A 24,792-nucleotide genomic window follows, 5' to 3' on the forward strand; every position below is an offset into this window, starting at 1 on the left:
GTGAGAAGCTGGATCCCAGGTCATTCTGTTCCTTATCCCTAGCATACTCTGGGCTTTTGTGGCCCAAGAGAATATGAAGATCATACAATTTAAAAACTTATTTAAACTGATAATAATATTTAGTAAATAAACAGAAACACTGCAGATTATACTGCAGACCAGTGGGGAAAAAAATCACCCTACTAGTACACTTTCTTCTAGACCTGAAGAAGTGGGCTATGTCCTCAGCCCACTTTGGTAAAACTGCTTTTTAAATAAGAACACTGACTGCACTTCAGAGGAGCCGGGTAAAATTCTCACCATTCATATAGCAGATCACAGTTCCAGAGGCTTCAATGCCCTCTTCTGGCCTCTGTGGGCTCCAGGTATGAACACGGTCCACAAACATACACTCAGACAAACTAACCATATATATAAAAATACATAAGCAAAACCTAAAACAATCCCAAAACACTCCTCAACACACACTCCTCAACGTGTGCGGAGGACTCAGCAGGTAAATTTGCCAAGCCTGATGACCTGAGCCTTATATCCAGAACTCATGTGGTAGAAAGAGGGATTTGGCTCCTGTAAGTTGCCTTCTGACCTCTCTATGCTGTGTTGTGCCTCCTCCCAATAAGTAAATGTAAAAAAAAAATATCCAAGAAACTCAAGGTTCAAAAATCTCCAGATGGTTCTTTAGCTAGGGGGAGGGGAGGTTATAAGAAAGAAGGCGAGTGTTCCTATTATAATGCTTATTACATGGTACTGTAATCAGCTTATTTGGATGAATTTCCTCCACATGAAAGTGTTCCTTCTTAAAAGTATGATTCTGGCAGAGAGAGAGTATTCGAGTATTCAAGTATTCAAGTAACATTTGTTGCTGGAATCCATTGGATGATCCTCATTTCCTTCAACTGGCACACTGCTCAAAAATCTCTAAGCAGCAGGAAGGAATCCAGTCCAGTTTCCTTTTACAGGATTTGAAACCCTTTGTCATTCATGATTTCTCCCCTTCCCAATGTACTTCAAACTCCAGAGATCACCTCATGCCAAATTCTGGGCACGTCCCTCTGCACTGAAGGGGCTTTCTCTCTTCTTTGGAAGCAGCAGATCAGAAGCCAGCTTGGGACAGGCCTCTTTCTTGTTGCCCCATCATGAGAGAACGATCCTGTCCACATTACCACCTGTGCTGGCTTGTTTTATGTCAGCTTGACACAAACTACAGTCATTTTGGAAAAGAGAAAATGCACCTGCTAGACTGGTCAGTGGGCAAGCCTGTGCTGCATTTTCTCAATGACTGATGTGGTGGTTTAAAAGAAAATAGCCCCCACAGGCTCATTAAGAGTGGCACTGTTAGGAGGTATGGCCTTGCTCAAGGAAGCACGTCACTGGGGAAGGGCTTTGAGATCTCAGATGCAAAGGCCGGACCTACTGTAGCATTCTCTTCCTGCTGCCTGTGGATCCAGATGTAGAACTCTCATCTACCTCTCCAGCATCACGCCTATGTGCATAACGCCATGCTTTCACATGATAATAATAGACTAAACCTCTAAACTGTAAGCTATCCCCAGTTAAATGTTTTCCCTTATAAGAGTTGCTGGGTCATGTTGTCTCTTCACAGAAATAAAACCCCAACTAAGAGGGTCAAAGCACTGTAGGTTTCCCACTGTTAACAATGACAGCAATCTTTCACCACCATCAGTCCAGTTTTAAGGGTTGTTGACATACTTCTGGTTCATATAAAATGGAATTTTAAAATCAGTCACTTCACTTAAAAATGACTGTCAGGATAGCAAGGTGTCTCAGAAGTCATTTCACATGAAGTAACAGATCTCAATGTTACAGTACCACACTCCTAATATACCAGCTAACCTGCCAGCTCTGGCTGCTGGTAAAGACAGCACATTCCGGTGAGCCATTTGACACATGGGTACACTCATCACTTTCATATGTAAGCATGTCTATACCAAACAAACTGGCCACTGGAATTCTATATTTATTACTTTCTGATGGTAAGCTGAAGACATCAGTTTAGAAAATAGTTGATGATTCATAATTACTTGAAAATTACTTTAGGCCAAACATACATATATACTATCGCTTCAAAATCCTTTTTCCCTTCTTTTAAAACCTTAGTTTACATTTAAGTGGTCGTGCTGAATGACTTTGCAGTGTATGGAGACAAATTCTTATTAAGATGTACTTTTTTTTTTTTTAACACAAAGTAAAATAACATTAGCCAGTATGGTGGCACATGCCTTTAAATTCTAGACCTCAGGAGTCAGAGGCAAGTAGATCTCTGTGAGTTCAAGGCCAGCCTGGACAACATAGCAAGTTCCAAGGCTACAAAACAAAATAAACAAACAAAAACCCATAAACGTGAGACAGGAAGATCAGGGAGGGCTAGAGCAGCACTCCCACCCTGTCATCAGCATGACAGAAACAGTGCTTCTGTTCACTTGCTACCTTGCTTTGATCACTCTGGAAGATCAGATACTATTTGAAAACGAAAAAGGGAGACACTATCCAATAACTATCCACATTTAATTAGAGGCAAGTCCTGGGTAGGAATCAGAAAGTCCAGACTAGCCAGCCCCTCATGCCTGCCTTTATGTTGTAAGGGTTTTTTTCTTAGCCTCAAACAAAACTTTTCTATAATTTGGTTGATGTCACCTGGCTGTAAATGTGAATGACAAAACTGGGGGTATGTTTGCTTTGATGATAAAGACAAAATTAGAGCCATAGAATCAGAGCTAGACAAGCCTTGTTCTTGAGGCTCAAACTAAGCACTGAGAGGGTAATGATTTCAAGGAAGGAGAACTTAGAAGAGAAGGATGTACCAACTCCTAGCCCAGGTTTATTTCTAGTCACAAACACACTATACCTGAATGAAGCTGGACCTAGCAGTATGATGATGAGGTATTTTAACTGCGGCACTCTGGGCCCATTAATTTAGAAAATGCCAACTCTTTTTATCACTTAAGAAGAGTAGGATGTTTGTGTAAAGATCAGAAAATCTAAAACAACAGCTAACCAGGGTAGTGTTTATATGAAGATATGTAATTTAAATGTTAACTTGGCGATTCTCAATGCTCAGTTAGTCAACGTGGTTTTGAAACACAGTGTTAAAATATACCAGTGAGGGAAAGAGTTAAGAAGAAGCCAGAAGCACAGGCCAAACAACCTATTCTCTCCTCTAGAACATTTATTATGAATGGTGATATGGGACTTTAATTATTTCTTATATTTTTCTGTGACATCATTTTTAAAAACTTTCAACATTCTTAGCTGAAAAGGGATTTCATATGAGCCCACTTGTTTTGTATGTGACAATGTCCATCTACAGAGTGCTCAGCTAAAGCAAACTGCTTTGCTGAGAACTGTGTAGCACATGATTGTTTGGCTATGTTCCTGATGGTCAATGGCCTGTTAAATTGGAATCTGCAGATTTAGAAAAACCCATGAGTTCTGAGCATCTACTTTATGGGATAAAGGGACTTGGAATGACAGCTTAGCATTGAAAATATATGTACTTTTTGTCTAATAGTGTTTATGGTTTAGGGTTAACTATAACACAGATCTAAAAAATGAAAGTTTTCTTTGATTTTCAGACTGGCTATTTATCAAGGGAAGTTTGCTTTGTGTGTGTGTGTGTGTGTGTTTGTGTGTGTGTGTGTGTATGAAGGTTAGAGCATTGTGGTCCCAGAGAGAGCAGAGGAACCTGACATCAGTGATAACTGACATTAATATTTGTTCTACAATTTGTTCACTATGCTGTGAGATGCTTAAATCTATCTGAAAGGGACTAAGGCAAGACAATGGACTAGTACTTTGTATTCTTAATGACAAGTAAGAAGAGTCCACTCTTTGCCCCACTGACTCATCTAATGTCAAGGAGGCACGAGAGAGTAAACATGGGATTGTGGTAGCAGTGAGAACTGTCATTTACTCTGCAACCCCAAAGCTGCTGTTTACTTCCTCTGTTTAAAGTTTACACACCAATATATATATATATATATTTACATAAATGTCTCCAATTTCTTTTTGCTGCCATGACAACCCATAACATATATCTACGAATCAAGCACCAAGAGTTTAAGTGTTTACTTAAGTAGCCCCCAGTCTGCCAAACTGTGTTCATTCAGTTCTGAGGCTAATAGTGTCTGCACTGTGGAGCAATGTACACATATAAAGGAAAAGCTTCCTGACTTAAAGACACAGACACACAGACACCAAAAACAAACAAAAACAACAAACCCCCCAAACCTCCACCACACAAACCAGTGAGCAAACAGGGAAGTTTGAGCCACTCTGTGCTCTCCTGGTGGGAAGCATAGGCCAGAAGTAGAAGGAGTCAGCCAATATTGCAATTAGAATCCATGCAAGGGGAAGATCTATACACTATGGGGGCGGGGGGCAGGAGGAACAGTGTCACAGAAGCCTGCTGGTGGCCACAAATTCTACATCTAGGAGGCCGAGCTTCTGTTGCAAAGGGGCTCTTTTCTGTTCACAAGAGCTCAGCTTTGCCTCTGCTGATCCTGAATACTCCAGGACTGAAGGACAAAATTTCACAATCTTTAAACTCTGGAGCACTTACTATTTGGTTCAGTGCCTTAAAAAAAAAAGTCTGAAACAAAACTTGGCTGAAACATGAACATTATCCCAGAGTTCTAGTACTTTTCCACTGCAAGAACAGTCCAGCAAAGTGAATCAGTGCCAGGGCCAGAATTCTTCACACACACACACACACACACACACACGTGCACCCCCCTCCCCCTCCCCCACTTTGATACATTGAGAACTGAAATGCAATGGAGGGTGCCTTTTGTGGATGTTCCCTGGGCTTACACTGTGTGAAGGTTTTGTGCCAGCCACTGAGGATTAGGTTCACTGTTAGGCAAACAACACCCAGAATCCTCACTGCTCCCTCCCCCTCCCCTCCCCTACCCAAACTCCATGACTGGATGGATAGTTCTGTGTTAGCCCCTGCTTCAGTATTGTGCCTTGTTTTAAAAGGAGTTTAATGTATCATTCTGGAAGCTTCTGTATTGAAGAGAGCATCATTTAGGAAAAAAGATGAAATTCATTCCATTAATTCATTAAATTAGTAGTTATAATACAGGAAGAGTCCTGTATTCAGGGGCTTCATACAAATCTGTGAATCTAAATTTTGTGCTTTCTTGCACCTGCCTGTAGGAATTGCTGTTGTTATTGCATTTTTTTTTTCTTGGCAACTGTCTGGACAGAAGACTATGAAGAGTTATAGGCAACAAGGATGGCTAAGTTCCTCAAGGAAGTGAGCAGAAAGAAGCCTGTCTTACTCCTGGTTTCCCTAAAGCTGTCCAGAAACAACTACCTCAGATGCTTCCTGATACGATAAAAGACAATGCTACATTTTTGCACTGCATATTTTGGGTTCTACACAACACCAGAGGTCCTTTATAAATGCTGGCTGTGTCCCGCAGCACAGAGTGAGTGTTTTATGACATATCATTCAAGCTTAGCCCCCTTATAATACAGTGGTGGAAGCCTAGACTCAGCTATAGCCTATGGGTGCTGACTTGGGCAAGGAGTCTCCTTACTTTAGAATTTTCTACTCTCCCCTCCCCTTTCATCCCTCTTCTTTTTCAATAAAACACTAGAAACTCAAGTTTAGTTGCAGATTCACTTTTGTTGAAATTCAGATATGTTCAATATCTAATACCTAACAGAACTCTATTGGCAAAACCTTTAAATATGTAGATATGGTGGGAATATACAGTCAGCTTTCTTTCCTGTACAAAAAAAATAGGGAATGTATTAGGAGCCCTAATTCCTGGATAGAGCTAAATTGTAGAAACTTTCCAAAACCAGACAGCTGATCCTACTGAGCAGGTTTGGTGCATCACATACCGGCCGTCCATGGACGCTTTCATAGTACAGCAGGGCTTTCTGTAGAGCCACTTTCTCATTAGCAATCTGGTCCTTGGTCATATCCTGTGTAAACACAGTGGCAAGAAATGAAACATGGGGGAAACATTTGTGCACACTCTAACTTCTTTATTTAGTCACGTTCAACTAAAGGAAGAGTTAAGGTGCTCTGTTCAAAGCTCACATAGGAATGAGAGCTTCCAGAGCTCCCATCAGAAACACACCATTGAAAATATATGTACTCTTTGAAGTTTTCAGCTCCAGGTCTTCAGCTACCTGGAATACCCACATGGCAGCAGAGGCACGCTGAAGAAAGACATGGGCTGAGCTTAGCTGACCCAGAAATACTGCACTTATAGGCTACACAGTCCTAACGGTTTGCTTTTAACCCCTCTACTCAGAGACTCAAGCCATGCATTAATCTCAGAAAGTTTATCTATCTAGATATCCATGTTTTGCCTGTATGTATGTCTATGTGAGGGTGCTGGATTCCCTGCAACTGGAGTTAAAAACAGTTGTGAGCTTGCATGTGGGTAGCAGAAATTGAACCCAGGTCCTCTGGAAGAGTGGCCAGTGCTCCTAACCACTGAACCATCTCTCTTGCCTCAATGAGTTCATTTTACAAAGAGTCAATAGAACAATCTGCTTTCCACTGTTTGGCAGAAACCACAACACCCATAGATAAAACACTGCAGCTTTCATATACTTCTCTACACATGTGGGAAGCCTTAGAGGGTATCATTGTGCTTGTGGGAATTCATGTGACATGCCCTATCTCTCATCGTTTCCCCCCTTTTCGCTGGGCTTAATGCTGTAATGTCAGCAGACTATAGAGCAGAGTATCTCCTGGCTGGACAGCAAGTGGTGCAGAAGACATATGTGGCAAAGAAATCAACAGCAATTTGCATGGCTTGTGTTTTTACTGTGTTGGCTGCACTGAGGGCAGATCGCTTAGCATCATACCTTAATGTCCTCGGGACGGCTGGACTCTGCTCGCTTCTCCTGGAGCTTCCTCTGTATACATTCCAGTGTGGCTTCAACACTGGGCCTGATGGCTTTATCCACCAGTTCATGTTTCTTCTCGTCTTCTTTTTCTAGCTGGGAACCAAAACTCTTTGGAAGTGTGTTGCTTCGTTGCCGTGTCCTGGGGGTGAGGTCCTCTTCAGACATTTTCAGTTTGGACTCTAGGCAATTAGATTTGGAAAAAGATACCTAAGACTGAGGACTGGTGAATCCAGATTGCTTTAACTGTCATGTCAATAACTGCTTAGCCATACTGTTTTAGAAAGAATTGAAACTATAATATAAGTGGAAATTCCTGGATCATTACATAAACCAAACTGTAATAGACTCTTCATGGGTCTTTATAAATGTTTCCCAAACTCTAATTCTTGGGAAAGTGTTAGCTTTTGGCTACCTTGGCTTGGAATCTGATGTCAGAAATAGACAGAAACATTTCAAATACATTCCCTTTGTCTGTATAGATGTGCTGATCTAGAATCAGACACTGACCACTGCTTTTCAACCAATCTACATACCCCATTTTTATTCCATTTAGTCATTTCTGTGACTACCCCTAAATACAAGGGAAAAGGGGCCTACTCTTTTTCAGTCATGTCTGATGGGCTGCCTTCTATCACTCCAGCAAATGCAACTTTAGAATAAAGAAGGTGCTTAAGAAGTACTAATATGAAGCCATCCTTCTAGAAGGAATGTGTAGAAATGAAGACATGCTGGGGAATTCATATCATATCTGGTCCAGTTGTTTTGTAATGTAACTCTATAATGTCTTGAGATAGTGTTCAGTAAAGAACTTGGAGAACTGGGAAGCTTCTTCAGGCTTGGGACACCCAGATGGATGGTGACACTAACTCTGCAGGACACAAGAGCCCCGGGTTTATTGCACACAGGCTATGCCATTAGGTTCACGGCATCACTTACCTTTAAGCTGTTTCCGGAATTTGGCCAAGTCATTTGTCCACTTCAGAACCTCAGGGTTGGCTGCTTTGTCACTGTGGGAGGGCTAGGAAAAGAAGATCTAGAATAAATATTTTATTGCTTATTTCTGATACTCCCACAGATTTCCTTAAGGGCAAAATACAGGCTCTTTATGATCATGAAGTCCTGTGGGGATCCATATACCCTTTTCTAATATTTGTATGTTTCAGATTATGAAGCTATTGAAGCAGAAAGTGGAAGAGTTTATGGGCTTATACTGCAACCACCATAAAAAAATATATATGCCCTCTTGCCACTGTTGTGGGAGACAAAGAAAGAGCCAATAATGGAAGGAGCCTAGTGTGGAGAAAATTGTAGAAGATAATCTTGAATCAAATTTCAGCCCAACAAATAAAATTCCCTTCTTTAATTGGCTTCTGGTATCCTCTACATCAGTGGTTCTCAACCTTTCTAATACTGTGACCCTTTAATCCTCATGTTGTGGTGAATCCCGTCGCTACTTCATTAACTACAATTCTGCTACTGTTATGAAATGTAATGTAAATATCTGCTATGCAGCCCACAGGTTGAGAACTGCTTCTCTACATGCTGAAGGGTGTGTTGGGGCAAAAAGACCACATGGAGAACTCACTCTGTACTTCCTCTCCTCTTCAAACCTGTCCTCAAACTTCCGGATCTTCTTTTTAAGGGTCTGGATCCTTCTGGTGAGCTGCACAGGTGTCAAGTCCTCTTGCTCATCATCATAGGACCCCAGGGAGGCACTTCTCCGCCTGCAAAGACCATGGCCTGGGTTAGCTGCCCCACGAATGAGCCATAACTATGGGGAGGTCCTTGAGGATATGAAAGTATATGGCACAAAGGAGTGAAAACATCCTTTCTGGTTTGATAAAAACCTAGTGGATGGGTACATTCTCTGACTCTGAGTTCTGAAGATGCCACCTATTACATAAGTCTGTGTTTCTATCACATCCACTTACATAATATAACAATCCAAGACTGGATCCAGAGTGGAACCATTGCTCTGGTAGTGTTATTAAGCTTTGAAGTAGCCATATGTGGTTTGAGGAAGATTTAGCTTCGTAATTACTTTGTACTCTCCACATAATCTGGTGGCAGAGGGAGGGTAGTCTGTGATACAAACTTTACAGGATGAGGAGCTGTCCTTCCCATCTAAGTGTTTGTGTGAAGCATCACCGTGAAGAAATAACAAGAAAACAAACAAACAAACAAACAAACAAAAAAAAACAATCCAAGACTGACTACAAGCTTTCATGTTAAATTGGACAGAGCTTTAGGAAGGAGGTGCTAATCAGAATTCAAAATGAGATTTGCAGTTAGGTCACAGCTCAAGTGAAAACTCCAACATTGTCTGAGCTCTAGGATGGAGAACTTCAGGTGTGTGTGTCCACAGAGCCTCAACTTAATTTTTACTATATGGGCTAGCCATCAGTGCCATTCTGTCTGCTCTAATGTTATGTGGCTGGTGCAGTTCCTTATCAGTAATGCAGAACATACCTCATGAAAGAATGGGAGTCAGGGGGAGAAGGAGGCACTTCTGTGTCGTCCAGGTACTGCCTGCTCTGCCCATAGGCATAGAACCTAGGGGACAGCATGGGGTCACTATCTTCATCTAGAAGCTGGTGAATCAGGCGCCCAGCCTGAGGGGAAAGGCGGGCTTCATCAGAGTCTACATTCTCTTGCTGCCAGCAAGGGATGGGTTCTGGAAAATAGACATGATTTAACAGGTTAACATTGTTCCTGAAAGCATTATTACCCAGGTTTCCTGATTCACCATTGGGGGCCCCTCACTTCACATCTAAGGTCCAGGATAGGTGCTATGTCTAACTGAAATCATCACTCTATCTCATGACCACCACCTGCCTTTATCTCCATTCTCACTTGCTTTCAGGATTTGCTAGGGCTGCCCCGAGGAACAGCCTGGAAGGACATATCCAATTGTGTACAATTCCAGTTTCCCCAATAGATAAGTGATAGAAACCTTTCCAAGCAGAAGCACAACTGGAAGAGCCGTGAGTGTGTTAGTGAGGGTGCACATAGCACTACGGTTATCCTGACAACAAGGAGCCATGTTAGATTTGTCAGATCCTATTTACCAAGTGTTTACAACCTCTGTGTGGGTCATTTGGTAAAACGCTCCCTGCGCCTCTGCCTAGCACACAGGGTTAGCATGCTTCTGACTATGTCTCTTCCTAGCACGTGGGATTAGCATGCTTCTGGCTGAGCTTTGCACTTGTAATTTCAGAAGCTGCCCAAGAGCAGGAGGAGGGAACACACATAAATTATGAAGAAAGGAAAAAGAGCCTTATAGTGTCCAAACCCATACAAATTATTTTAGGTAATAATAAGAAAAAAAAAGCACAAAATCCTGACCTTTTATTTTATAAGAAAAGAAGATGGTGTTTATTCCTATTTATTACAAGGCACATTTCAAAATACTCCTTTCCTTAGTTGGATAAAACAACAACAATTGGCCCAGCAAAATGGCTCGCTGGGTAAAGGTCCTGATGCCTGAATCTGATGCCTGAAACCCACATGTTGAAAGGAGAGAGCCAACTAACCACATTGTTCTCTAAGCCTCACATGTTCACTGTGGAACAGGGACAGCACGGCTCCTCCGACAATATAAATGAATAGTAAGAAAAGCCTTTAAAACTACCTGACAGAATTTAACGTAGCTCTTGGATGTCACACTGTTGTCCACTGATAATACTCTGAATTAAAGATTACACTTGCCATTTATGATTTTTATAAGGCTAGTTACTTGCCATGATCATAGATTCTGGGATTTGTGCAGTTTGAATCATAGAATACCGAGTGGCCCCTTCAATTTGAAGCTTGAAAATGTATACAGCTATATGGAATAAATGTGCTTAAACTTTGTATTCCGAAAGAGTAGATTGTACTCCGGTAAGGTCAGAGCCAGGTTAACTGCTTTTAAGACCTCTCACCCTTAATACATGTTTAGAGTAATGCACAGAAACAGGTAACAAGTATCAACACACAAATGCTTAACCCACCCCATATCCAATGTATTTAAGTGAAGTTCCACATATTGCAGACCAAGGAACATGTACACACATGTACATCTATATGCACACACCAGCGTGCACATACAAGAGCATGCACATACTTAAAGACTGCTCAAGCAATCAAAGTGTGCATGTGATTATCAGGTTTGAGAACTACTGATCCCAGGCTGCTGAAAGATAAGGCCAGTGAAATGTAAGGAGGTTAAGAACAAGCACCCAATCAGTGAAAAGAGTGAGTTGCATGTGCACGTTCTAACATTTTTTGTTGCATTTTTATTAGTTATTATTATTTATTCACTTTGTATTCTGGCTGTGGCCCCTCCCTCTTCTCCTCCCAATCCCATCCTCCCTCCCTCTTCTCCCTCTATGCCCCTCTCCAGTGGGTTCCCTAGTAAGGTGAACAGGGGCTGTTTCTAGCATGAACTCAGTGACTGGCTCTTTGATCACCTCCCCTTGAAGGGGGAGCAGCCTTGCCAGGCCACAGAGGAGGACAATGCAGCCACTCCTGCTGAGACCTGATAGGCTGGGGTCAGATGAGGGGAGGAGGTGCCTTCCAACTTTTAACTTTGCTTTAGAATGTGCCAGAGCTACAGAATCAGTGACAACTGCCTGAAAGTTCGGAAGACTTTAGACCATAACAGGAAGATAAATATGTTCACTTAGAATATTATGTCATAAAGAACAAGGTTTGCAAAATTTAAAGGAACTCAAGTTATCTGGGAACATAGATAAATATTTTGAAAAATAAAACTGTTCAAGAAAAAACTGTCTTGTCTATTGAGGGTCAAAAGATGGGGCAATGCATGGGCCTAAGTCTGGAGACAAACATCTCACTCTTTGGACTGATGGCATTGGTGTGTGTGTGGTAAGTGGCAGGTCTCAGGACAGAGCAGCTATGCTCTACCAGCATAAAAGGGTGAAATGCACTATGGAAGGAGAGAGGCAGGAGAAAGCAATCTCTGGGGGAAACATAAAGCTTAGTATTAAGTTGCAGAAAATGGATTGTTAGACTGACCAGATTGCATCTTCTATTTCCTAAGACAAACCTCAACTCAGACAGACTGGAAAAGGGTTAAGATGGCCAAAGCAGCCATGCCCCTGGACATAGCCTCTCCTCTCAGAGGCATAAGCAACTGAGGGGAGAGGAAGCTGCTTTGTGGGGACCAGAAGCTTTGATAAAAACAAAGTGTAATGTCGATATTGGCACAAGAGCATTCTAGTTAGTTTGACATTTCTTTTCATCAAGAAAAAAAGAAATACAGATTTTAAAAGTCTTACTTTTGATCCTGACACCCTCAATTCAAATTTTCATACAGCTGAATACATTTTCTAAAATGAAAACATCTTTGAGTTTTCAATCATTTGATCTCTGTGGTCATGAGTTCATCATACACAGACTGAATTAAGTGTAGTGTCTGGCAGCTAACCTGAAACTATCTATCCGTTCTCTTGTTTAATACAGCTTATTTTGTCTTTGTCCTAGACCAGCCATTTCAATAACAAATAAAACAAGCAAACAAACACCCAAATACATTCTTTCCCAATGTTTCCAGTGCTGAATAGGAAATGAGACAGCTGAGGAAATTGTAGAAGTTCCTTACAAACCATGTAGGTAGGGTAGATGAATTCATCACTGAAAGATAAGAGATATTAAAATCATTATGAATTTCAGCTTTAGCAAAATAAAGAGCAATGTTGCATCATTGTTCTGAAGGTGGAAGAGAAGTGGATGGTTGCCCAGTTCTGCAACGTGGAACACTTACGTGAGTGTCTTCCTTTTCTTCTTCTATGCTGGCTCAGAGTTAAAGGATTCTGACATATAGTATGAATTTCATAGACTAAAGAGTCAGTACAACCATTTCTACATCACAGTCTGAAATACTCTAGTATCTATTTGGTAGTTGTCACTCAACTAGGAAGCCATGTTACAGCCCTGCATACTGTGACACATGGTACATAAAATTATATTGCTTTGTAGAGAGCTAGTTTCGAGGATGCAGCACCAGCCACTTCTAAGAGCTGCTTGAAAAAATTTTATATCTAGTTAGGAACTCAAGAACATTGAAACAAGGATATTGCAAGAAAAGTATTCAAAGGGACAACAGAAAGACATGAGGCTTCACACTGGATTTTTCTCCAGCAGAACATATAAGCACATTTTCATTTTCAAATAAAAATCCTTTCAGTACACTCACAATGAACTCTATATGAAATCATGTCACTTTTTTATTAAAAACAATTCATTCAGGTCACCTGACCCCATAGCAGATGATCAGAAAGGACAAATATGAAAGCGGTGTTCCTGCTATGTAATTGATAAGGACAGGTTCTGAAGAACCCCAGTTCAGATACCACAGTACACAGGCACATAAAGGGAATCAACCCATCACAGTAAGGAGTTCATCTCTGAGAAAAACTGGTGCAGGACATCATGACAGCTGCACTCTGCTAATCTGGCTGCAGCCATTGCCTATATAAAAGAAACGGGTTATCAAAATGAGTTATTGACCTGGACAAAATTAAGGGAGATGACATTTTCCATGCTATTTTCCAACTATGTTATAGAGCCATTACCGCTTGTCATGATGTCATAACTCTCTTCTCAGCTGTTCAAAGAGTTGTTGGTACACCCCGGACAAGGAAAGATAGAGACCACCCTGGGGGGGATGACTTTCATAAATTCCTTTTACTGTTCCAAGATTCAACCTTAGAACAATGCTAGCCTTACTAAATTGTTCAAGAGTCTTGCAAACTACTAGATACACAAGGAACTCTAGCAGTCAGCTTTATCAACCCCAGATTTAAGTTTTAAGGCTCACGCATCTGTTTTGCCCCTATCTGCAAAGTTAAGAAACAGGTCCCCAATAGGTCTGCTTAGATTATTGATAATTGTGTGGAACAGGGCTAACGACTTGAAGCAAAAGATCAATGCCTTTTGAGGTGACTGTAACCCATGGCCTTGCACATGTACACATAGTTTTCTAATCAGTTACTCTGTACCACCCTGCCTGTCTTCTGTTCCCTACATTCTTAGAGAAAGCTATCTTTAAGACCTTGCCAGGAGCCCAGCTGCTGTCTCTTCAAGGGCAGCATTTCCAAATCCAGGGTCTAGAGCACTACAAAGAAAAGAATCGAGGTTGATGTGAATGGGCAACATTTAGAAAATACATGGCCTGCCTAGTTATTAGTGACTTTGCTTCTTTTTAAAAAATTATTCCTTGAGAATCTCAGGATGCATGGGACTTAGTAACATTTCAATGACACAGTTGTAATCACCTTTCAATATCAGAACAATGCCTTTGAGTGTGCATTTAACCTTGGAGAACTGAAACCTTAAAAGAATAAAGGCAACGACAGGTTACATATGTGCCTGAAAGTGTGAAGGCGTGGCTGGTTCCACGCTAGTCACCAGGTGAGATCGAGTCCATGGTTACCTTCCAAAGGTTCCACTGTGTAGACTACGGAACCTACTTAACATTTCAATCCCTTTCATTGTTTTCTTGATCCTAGGCTTAAGAATTTACAGAACATTATTTCTGAGACAAACACTTGCAGGGACTTCTATCACAACCTCACGCCACTCTATATCACTCTATATCTCTACTTTTCCTGACTCCACATCAGACTGTGACCCGTGGCACCGGCAAGGGAGCAGGCATGCAAACTTAGAATGTCCCCTCACACGGTGGCTGGGATGGTGTGTGTGTGTATGAGCTGAGAGTGGATTTTGGTCTGTGTAGATTGGTAATCACTATTACTTCCATTTTTATATTTTGTTGCCTTGCTTTTGTGTGCACAGCTTAAACTAGTGTGAAACTTACTTGCTACTAGAAAAACACCTTTTCATTTATTACTGAAACTATAAATGAGATCAAATTTATTGTTGTCATTTAATCTAGCTTTGCACGTTGGTTCCTTTATTTTGACTATACTTATGGCCATGCTCCTGTTGTAAAACTACTTGAAAATTAAAATACATAATTTTAAATAGTTTACTGAGAGTAGTAACCAAACAGCGAAAATGACCTTGAAAAATAAATCCCTGTAGATTTTAAAGGTGTAGAAGTTCAACAACAAATGCAAATGTAACAGGAGGAAGAAAGAATAGTACAGCAATTTGCAACACAAGTCTCATGCCCAACCCAACCTGTAAAGTGTATTTTTCCAAATCTTTTGGAAAACATACTGTCCAACCTTCTAAGTAAGATGCTGCTTCCTCCACATTTTTATTCTATGGAGAAAAATTCTTTGAAGTAATAAAACTCTGAATTGGCTTCCAACCACTCTTGGAGGGCATGTTCAGCTTCATTTTAGGTTACGTGTGTCGAGAGAGAAATTTGAATTTGTGACTAACCAAGAGAAATAATCAAACCGAGGCTATTTCTGGGGAGGATCAGAAAAAGACTATAGATCTTTTGAATTCTGGCTCCAAATTTCTCTTTTTATTAAAAGCTATATATATGATAGCCCGTATTACTGAAACTCAAATACAGTGTTTATTTTACTTTTGCTTCTATTTGGGCAACAGTGACCACTCTGAGACTCATAAATATAGAAAATGCAGATTATTGCCAATCTGTAGATTAAAAAGACACATAATTATGTCAAAGTGATCAAAAATGAATGACGAACCAATCGATATCCAGAAATAGATCAGTTAAATTTAACACGGCAAGTCAACCATGCCCTCTTTTGTTCCCTGAATATTTTGAGCTGGAATGATCTGACAAAACTTCAGATCTGCCACCTAATTATACGAAAATAACCAGAACCGGTTTCTTAGATTACAGGGAAGAAAATGAAAACAAAACGGTCTGTTCTCATGGAGCCCTGTGTGCCAGGACAGTAAGTAGGTCAGCCTTTCACCCTTCGGGCTCTTCAGATGGACTTTTGATCATTAGATGAAAACAGAGGAGTGGGTCGGGAGAAGGGCAGGGAATACCCACATGAGCAGGGCAGATTTTCATAGCTGTGACTCTCTGCTAAGTCATTATGTGAAGTTATGCTGCCGTTCTCAAGCCAGGAGCTCATTTCTCCTTGGATGTGGCCTTTAGACACACACTGTATAGAGCGCTGACAGAGGGATGACAGAACTGCTGACAAGCCCTCAAGGATGTGTTAATGTGAATTTTTAAAAATGTATATGTTAAAAGACAGAAACAAGCGAAGAAAACATCTTCCTTAAGAACTTGGAAGGTGGACTGCAGGAAGGGGGTAACGCAGCGGGGTGGCTGGCAGGTAGCAGGGGGCAGCTAAAGCATGGGGGCTAGTGGGTGAGGTGGTAGATGGCTGGCTTTCTGCAGCGTGCAACAAGCAGGGGCAGCGCTTTTGGTGGGTTAAGATGTCCTGCAAGGTGCACTAGGACAAAGAACATCCGTATTTTCCTTTCCGGTATTGCAACTACCCATGGCAACATTAAATACGACATGTTCCCCTGCCTGGTAAAGGATTTAAGTCATTTTTTATAGAAACCCAGTTTCTTCTGCACGCATACCCCTTACTCTCAAACGCACAGGCATGCGGCCACATGCCTCGTATATACTTAGTCATATATGCCTTTTCAGTGCAAAACCCAAATGGCAGATATTCACCTACCTTCCCAGTTCTTCTCGTCACACAATGCTGTCAGGTCCAACTGTGGCATTTCAGAGACAAAGCTCTCCTGCTGATCATCAGGATCTTGATTCCTCTGTTGTTTGGTGTCAGATATACTGGGGTGCTCCTGAATCTTCATTGTGGGGCTCTGCAATAATAACACAAGGTCCCCTAATGGCTACTGTTCAGCAAAATGCAAAAACATTTGCAGCAATTCCAGGCCTTCTGAATGCAACCTCCCAAGCCACAGCTGCTAACACTTCCATTGCAGAAATAAAAACCAGGGCTTGATGCCCCCTGGGCGCTATCTGGCTACTCTCATGCAAAAAGCCACTGTCCATCTGCCAGCCTTTAACTTTCCTTCTTGGGGGGAGAGGCAAGATGATTTCCTTAGGCTGTTCCTCCAGATGACTTCAGGCAGCTGACAGGTCTTGAGGGATTACTGACTAGGGCAGGGACAGAGGAGAAAGAATTTATGTTTCTTAAAGGAGCATGGCCCATCAGATGGTAAACAACAACAAAAAGCTGGCCACAGTTGCTAAGGCTGCGGCAGCAACCTGGTGTGTCTGGCAAGCAGTGAGCAGTGAGCAGTCTTTGCTGCTTAGGTAAACATTCCTCCAAGGGCAGGGGCAGAGGCTGGGGCCACCCCACACTCCTCTGAGCCCTCAGGCTTAGATCGATTAAATGGGGCTGTTTTCTCCAGAGTGTGGGGAGAACAGACTATTTACAGAGGCGCTTTGGGTATTAAAACATTGTTGCGCAAATTCAAATGGCTCGGGTAGCACTCAGCTAGCAGTGAGGAATAGACTTGGAAAACAAGCCAAGATTACAGGGAGAACCATCTTCCCTCCCAGTCAAAGTAAGAGCTGGCAAGTCCATGATCTGTAATTGTATCTTACAACTACGTCGTTGTCATTGTTTTTCTATCTACTCATCTACCTTGAATACTAAAGCTGCATTTGGCTCTGCCATTGGCAGCACCTACACTTGGCTAGAACACATGATGGAAGGAAAAACCTTCCCTAAAAGGCAGATTTAAGCTAAATGCTTGTGTGTTTAAAATAGTACTTAAGTTAATTCTTTTGCATCAAAATTTAATTTTTATCTTGTTCTCTTGGCATACTGTATATTAAACTGTTATGCCTCTTCCTGCTTTCATGAAATCGTAAATGATCGTGCTTAAATATTTTTACTCAAAAATGTGCTTTTAAAGTAGCACACATCTGTACAAAATATTTTCTTGAGGGTAAATGAACATTTATTTTTAGCTATCCTATTATTAATTGAATAAAAAAACAAGAACATCTGGAAATCATAAGTGGCTTCGTTAATGTAGGGATGTTGTTATATTTAAAATAAGGCACTATTTAAGACTTCCAGCTCCCTTCAGTAGCTGGCAACCCACTTTGAGATCACCAGGGGAAAACTCAGTGCTTTCTTACTATTCTGTTTCTAGTGAGTGAAGCATGAGGACTGGCATTTCCTAACAGTCGAAACAAAACAAAACTTCAGTAAAGTCGAGATGAGTAGTAGCATCACTTGAGAACACCATGGCAACCTTGTGCCCTAGGACAGTGTTTTTTATTTTTATTTTTAGGACAGTGGTCTTTAACCTTCCTAATACTGTGACCCTTCCTCATGTTGTGGTGATTCCCAACGGTAGCACTATTTTGTTGCTACTTTATAACTGTAACTTTGCTATTGTTATGAATCATAATGTAAACATCTGATACACAGGAAATCTGATATGTCACCCCAGCTGCTGCTCTAGGACATTCTAAGTGCGTTATCTGTCTACTGGGAAATAGTTCTATCACAAAAGTCCTTGAGTTATTCCTTGAGCCAAAGTGGACGAGGGTTGAAAGCTTCCACCTGGTACTCAGCTTTTAGATGTTTTAGGGACAGTCAAAGTTGTGTGTGAACATGTGAGTTTGTATAACTATATATGTGTAAGACAGAGAAATGGAACATACGGTATTTCTCAGCAAGCTTTTATAGTTATTGTGAAGATCGAAAAGATGATAATTAAAGCCTACAGTCTACAACACAAAAAGAGACAGCCAATCAAAAGCCACCATTCTCTCTGCTTTATATACCACCATGTAAAGACCAATGAGTGAAATGCCAGGCCCCCAAACTGCTAGTGAGAGGACTAGGTGACAAAGCATGTATGATTGGCTTTAAGGTAAAACATGCTACATCAAAGATGGGACATATGCCTTTAATCCCAGCACTTGGGAGGCAGAGGCAGGCAGAACCTGGAGAGTTCGAGGCCAGCCTGGGTCTGCAAACTGAGTCCAGGACAGCCAGTGCTACAAAAAGAAACCTATCTCAAAACTCTGTCCCCACCAAATAAAAAAAAAGACACACTAATGCATTATGTGAAAAAACAATCACCAAACAGAACTACCAGTGAGTTTGCCAACAATGAACTCCAGTTGCAATTGACTTAGGCAGCAGATGTGGGTGGAAAGGCTGTGTAGAGGAGGGTTCGCCACTTAGAAAGAAATGGAGTGTGAAGGCAAGTGAAACATAGAGCACCCTGGCCACAGTGGAAGAAGAGGTTCCAGGTTAGACAGCCCTGAGGCTGAGAGGGGGAAGGCAGATGACAAGGGTTCCAGAGCAGAGGCAAGGCTGAAATACTCCGTATGCTGTGCTAAGCACTGCATAATTCAGTGTGCAATAGTGCTGGCCACTACCCATCAAAGACAGGACCTGCAAAGATGAAATGTGCTCATGAGTTCATTCAGTAAATGATGTTCCAGTGTGTGTTAGATGTTTTGTATTATTTAAAAAAATTATTTTAGACACTGGGAAAATTGCATTAGACAAAATAAAATGTTCTATGAGTGTTACATGATAGTATCAGTTAATAAGAAATTATTACGGGGCTAGAAAGATGGCTTAGTGGTTAAGAGAACTATTGTTCTTATAAAAAACAGGTTCCATTCTCAGTACCTATATGGAGGCTACCACTATTTGTAATTCCAGTTTCAGGGGATCTGACATCCTTTGTACTCCATGGGCACTTTACACACATAGCACAGACATAATGTGCAGCCCAAACACCCTCAGACATAGAATAAAAATAAGTAAGTCATTAAAAGTTTTAAAAATACAAATATCATTAGGTCTATGGAGGAAAATGGGACATTAGTGAAAGTGGGTGAGGTGTCTTGTTTTATATTGAGTGGCCAGGGAGGCTCTTTTCCCCCAATGATACATAGGCAGAGATGAAGGAAGTGAGGGAATGGGCGGCTTGCATTTGGAAGAGCATTTCAGGAAGAAGGAAGGGAGTATATACAGCTTTGTTGGATGAGGCCTTGCTGTTTTGTTTTGTTGTTGTCTTTTTAACATGGTTTAGAAAGAACAAGTAGTCATCGCATCTGAAATCCAGTAAGACATGCCACCAGGGTGGGCACTAGTCAGTGTTGACCAGGACATCCTGGATAATAAAACCTAGGTTAGCTAAAGTTGATTCTCAGAACAAGAATAGACACATCCCTCTTCCTTCTACCTATCCCAGCTAGGCAACACTGGACACACTTACACAGCAAACATGTTCTTTTTAGTGGAACTCATGTACAACTTGGCTCTGTCTTGCTGGACTCTGATTCATCCCTGAAGTTATTGTTTCTCTTGTCCTCTTATCTTAGCAGCCTAAGTCCTAATTTTTGGCCCAATTGGTCTATGAAGCTGATATGTTCCACTGGACTTGTGTTGCACAACTGGCTACTGCTGAGGAGGGGTCAGTGATGGTGGGCTGCTGCTCAGTGGCCACTCAGGCTCTGTAGCCATGTTGAAGAAGACACACATTGCTCTCCCTTCCTGTAGGTACCTTAGCAGAGGCACCTTGCTTAGCAGACCGTATTCTCTAGGAATGTTTATCAAAGCGCTAGCAAAATACTGCCTATTTGCTTATGTTTCTCCTCTTTGATCATTCAGATTAGCATGTCAAGGGTAGTATGAATTACAAAAATATTTTTGGTTTAAACTTTTTTTGTTTATACATCTAATATCTTCAGTTAAATCAAAAAGTAAATTAATTGCATAATTTTCAACTCAGAAATCTTTTATGCTATGATGTGGAGCAAACTGAACCTCTATTAAAATGCTGCCTCACATGAAAACACAAGTCTTTGCTCAGTGGAATAATAGATGGCTAGGATAGTAGGCAGATAAGGATGGGTCCTGGAGGCAGAGACCTCAGTTAAATAGCAGCTTTGCTTTGTCAAGACCTGTGAGTCCACCTCTTTGAGCCTTAGCTTCCCTTTCTCTATTCCTGGACTGAGACATCTTCAGGCTGTTGTGAGGGACAAATGAAAAACACATACAGAGAGCCCACAGGAAGGGCACAGAGATTTCTGTTTCAACCCCTACTCCTTTCCCTATTTGGCAAATGTTTATTGAACAGGTAGCATGTTCTGGGCAATAGGATTCACAAATGCATAAGGTATAGAATTCCCTATGGAAGAGAACCATTGAATATCCAAGTGCTGGTGTTACAGAAATTATAAGGGGAAAGCACTGGCTGGCAGAGAGCCAATACAGGCAGCTTGTCTCACCTGGGCCTAAGGTGACAGTTCACATGCAGGTTCAAACTACTAATTTAAGTCTCAGTATCACCGTTGTTAAACCGAGCCTGCTTTCTTCCTGCCCTGTTCAACTTCAGGTGAGCTTATGTGCCATTCCCAAACAGGATTTAGGTAAGTGGCTAAAGATTTGGTGGAATGAGGAATGAGGACACTAGAGGCTGCTGGACAATGCAGTTTTCCCAGGGAAACCAGTGGCAACTGAACACACAGGAAAACATCAACATTTGCTGTTTGGTCTGATGATAAAGGAGAGCAGACATAACACATCCCGAAGGCTCATATATGCACAAACTCCAGCAGTGTGTGGTGAGCATGGACAGTCCTTTTTCTCAGGGTCAGGGAGAGCTTGGACTTGAAAAGATGGGACAATGAGCCCTCAGTCTTGCTTGGCAAGCCTTAACTTCTCCCCTTCTCTTTTTTCTTTCCCTTCTTTTATTTAATTGCTCTTTTTTTTTGAAGCAGGATGAGAAAAAGGGAAATAGGCTTTTATAATGAATGTCCTGTTTGTTATCAAAGGTATGCTTCTAATCACTCTTAATCGGTGGGCTTAGAAGGCATAAAGAGCATAAAAATGTCTTGAAAGAATTTAACACTTTGTTGGCATAGAATTCTGACATAAAATCCTCTCTCTGATAATGCAATACTCTTGTATACAGTCAGTAATTCCTGATGGATTTACTTCCATGGCAAAGAGATTCATCATAAGTTTATTATTTGAATACTTTAGATTCTATATGAAGTGTAACATATTTTTACAATATGCAATTGCTTAGCTTTGGCTGGAGAGATGGCTCAGTGATTTAAGAGTGCTTACTTATTCTTACAGAGGACCCAAGTTCAGTTTCCAGGCACCCACATCAGACAGCTCACCACTGCCTGTAATTCCAGCTCTAGTGTAGGGAGATCTGACGCCTGTGGCCTCCATTGACATCTTCACTCATTCGCGTATACTCACACACAGATGTATAATTAAAAACAATAAAAAATAAATAAACCTTTAAAGAAAAAAGCTTAGCTTACAGAAGGATCTCAGGCATAAGACACTTCCATAGCAAGCACAACTCTAGAAATGTATTTTCAGTCACTGGTGTTGGAAGGGGGACATGCGAGTGGTGAGAATGCTCTCTCTTCTGGATACCTGTGATTTTAAATGAGTTCCAGAAAGAAAGAACACACACTCCAGGCTCCACATATCATAAAGCATGCGCCACCTTTTCCTTAGGTTATCTCCATTCATAGAGTTCATGGAGCATATTTTATTAAAGTGCTACTCTCTCCAAGGCTGCCCCAGGAAACCACACTTTCCTTTGTGACATTTTAAGGTGACTCCGAATATTTTTCATTGTGTGTCATTACATACATTTTGATTCAAACCTCAGAAGCAAGGAATGTGTAACTCTTGGTAAACAGTACCTATTCAAGACTCCCAGAGACCCTCCTTTTGGATAAATTTAGTTCCATACTTAAAAATGTAAAGACATGGAATAAAGATGCAAGCTTATGGTCATTTTCAAAACAGGCCTTAGTATGAGGCACATTTAAAGGAGCCAATTGATATTTGAAAAAAACAAAATAACTGTCATGCCTGTATTTTGATATTAAACAAACTTACAGGTTTCTGTCTGCCTGTCTGTCCACACAATAAGGAACAGCTCTGAGCTGAGGGTCAGAGTCCACCAGAATAAGGGACTACTAGTTACAAAACAGCTCTCATATATAGAGCTGGGAGTTTTCACAAAGACTGTTAAAGACAGTATCAGTAGGAACAAAATCATCCTTTTGGAAAATGATTTAAACTGTAAACTGAATTCATTGTGGACATATAAATTCTGGCATTTTAGTCTGATTGCTAAAGGACACTTGAATTAAATACAAATAAGAATTCTAGATCATCCTGACTGAGATATCCCAGAAGCAGAAAGACACACATGGTATATGCTTACTTATAAGTGGATATTAGACATATAACATAGGATAAACATACTAAAATCTGTACACCTAAAGAAGCTAAAGAAGAAGAAGGACCCTAGGTAAGATGATCAATCCTCATTCAGAAAGGGAAATGGGACAGACATTGGAAGAGGGAGAAAACAGGCAACAGAACAGGAGCCTACCACAGAGGGCCTCTGAAAGACTCTACCCTGCAGGGTATTAAAGCAGATGCTGAGACTCATAGCCCTATGGAATCTTTTGAAAGACCTGGAGGGGACAGGAGCTCCACAAAGAAAGCAACAGAACAAAAAAATCTGGGCCCAGGGATCTTTTCTGAGACTGATACTCAGGAACTAAGGACCATGCATGGAGATAACCTAGAACCCCTGCACAGATGTAGCCCATGGTAGCTCAGTGTCCAAGAGGGGTCCCTAGTAAGGGGCACCTGGGAATGTCTGACATGATCTCAGTGGTAGGCTCCTGATTACCTCTACCTGAGAGGGGTGCAGCCTTACCAGGCCATAGACACAAAGCAGCCATTCCTGATAAGACCTGATAGGCTAGGGTCAGATGGAAGAGGAGGAGGACCTCCCCTATCAGTGGACTTGGGGAGGGGCATGGAAGGAAAAAAGGGAGGGAGGGTGGGATTGGGAGGGACTGAGGGAGGGGGTTACAGATGGGATACAAAGTGAATAAGTTGTAATAAATAAAAATAAATAAATTTAATTAAAAAATACACACACACAAAAAGAATTCTAGAAAGGGTGAACAAAAGGTAGACTTTTCATCTCTGAGATGGAGAGACTAGTATTGTTTCAGAAGTTTTAGGAAGCGATTTATATGAAACCACAGCATACTGAAACAAGCAAACGTGTGTCAAAAATGGAAACAAATCTCCCATTATTTAATGAACAGTAACAAAAATAGTCCCTTACAATAGATATATATTGAAATTATATATATCCATATCTCAATCGTGTAAAGTGGTGTATTTTCTCCATTGGTATAGCTACGATGAAGGGTGACAGACAGAGCTTATCCTCGATTTTAACTCACCATCTAATTTCTTCTGCTAAATGAAGTGGTCAGGATGGTGATATTTATTAATAGTGGATGTTTACATAGTCCTAGCAGTGATGCTGTTTGGTGCTACATATGGGTGACACATGTAAGAAGAGGGCCTGGCACTCAGGAGAAAAAGTTAAGGTCTGTACCAACAATCGTGGTGTCACCCAGAGACACAGAGAGACCACTAGGAATTTGTGTGCTATTTGGGATTTACTATCATGAAGTTCCTTGACAAAGCTGGTCTATTCTACTTCATCCCAGAAAAGATAAGAAGACATCCCCCAGGAGTCTGGCACGCTTTAAGCTTACATCCAGTGTCAAAGAGCTTTCTATGAGCCAGGAAGATGGCAGAGAAAATAAGAAATGTGCTCATTAACACAGTCCTTAGAGACAAGAGAAGCATAACATAGCCTTGGTCCTGTGGAAGGAAGGATGCTTGAGTTGGAAATAAGATTTGAAGGAAGATTACTCAGAAGCTTGAAGTCAGTAAGGAAGAAGATGCAGCCTCTACAGAGGTTTTTTGAGGATAGACAAAGTCTTGCTGTGTAGCCAGACTGTCATTCTTCAAGCCTTAGCTTCCAGCACTGCAATTACCACGGTATCACATCCAGCTTTCTGTCCAGGTTGATGAAGAAGTATACATAACAAGAATTCAATAGAAGAAATATAAGAAATCTACAGTATTGGTGGGAAGGTTTTCA

The 24,792-nt window shown here is 41.2% G+C and overlaps 1 protein-coding gene across 3 annotated transcripts in view; it reads right to left on the minus strand.

Annotated features, from left to right (window-relative positions):
• The window catches only part of Fam13a (family with sequence similarity 13 member A), an 84,036-nt gene that overhangs the window by 11,855 nt on the left and 47,389 nt on the right, over positions 1-24,792 (minus strand). For all 3 annotated transcript variants that reach the window (XM_021650225.2, XM_060373987.1, XM_021650224.2), the window contains 6 exons: positions 16,497-16,644; positions 9,367-9,571; positions 8,483-8,621; positions 7,834-7,915; positions 6,856-7,076; positions 5,875-5,958 (listed from right to left, as the gene is read on the minus strand). In XM_021650225.2, coding sequence (XP_021505900.1) covers positions 5,875-5,958; positions 6,856-7,076; positions 7,834-7,915; positions 8,483-8,621; positions 9,367-9,571; positions 16,497-16,644 — 879 coding nt within the window. The remainder of the gene's footprint in view (positions 1-5,874; positions 5,959-6,855; positions 7,077-7,833; positions 7,916-8,482; positions 8,622-9,366; positions 9,572-16,496; positions 16,645-24,792) is intronic.

The sequence above is a fragment of the Meriones unguiculatus genome, chromosome 21, assembly GCF_030254825.1.
Source record: "Meriones unguiculatus strain TT.TT164.6M chromosome 21, Bangor_MerUng_6.1, whole genome shotgun sequence".
Taxonomy (NCBI): domain Eukaryota; kingdom Metazoa; phylum Chordata; class Mammalia; order Rodentia; family Muridae; genus Meriones; species Meriones unguiculatus.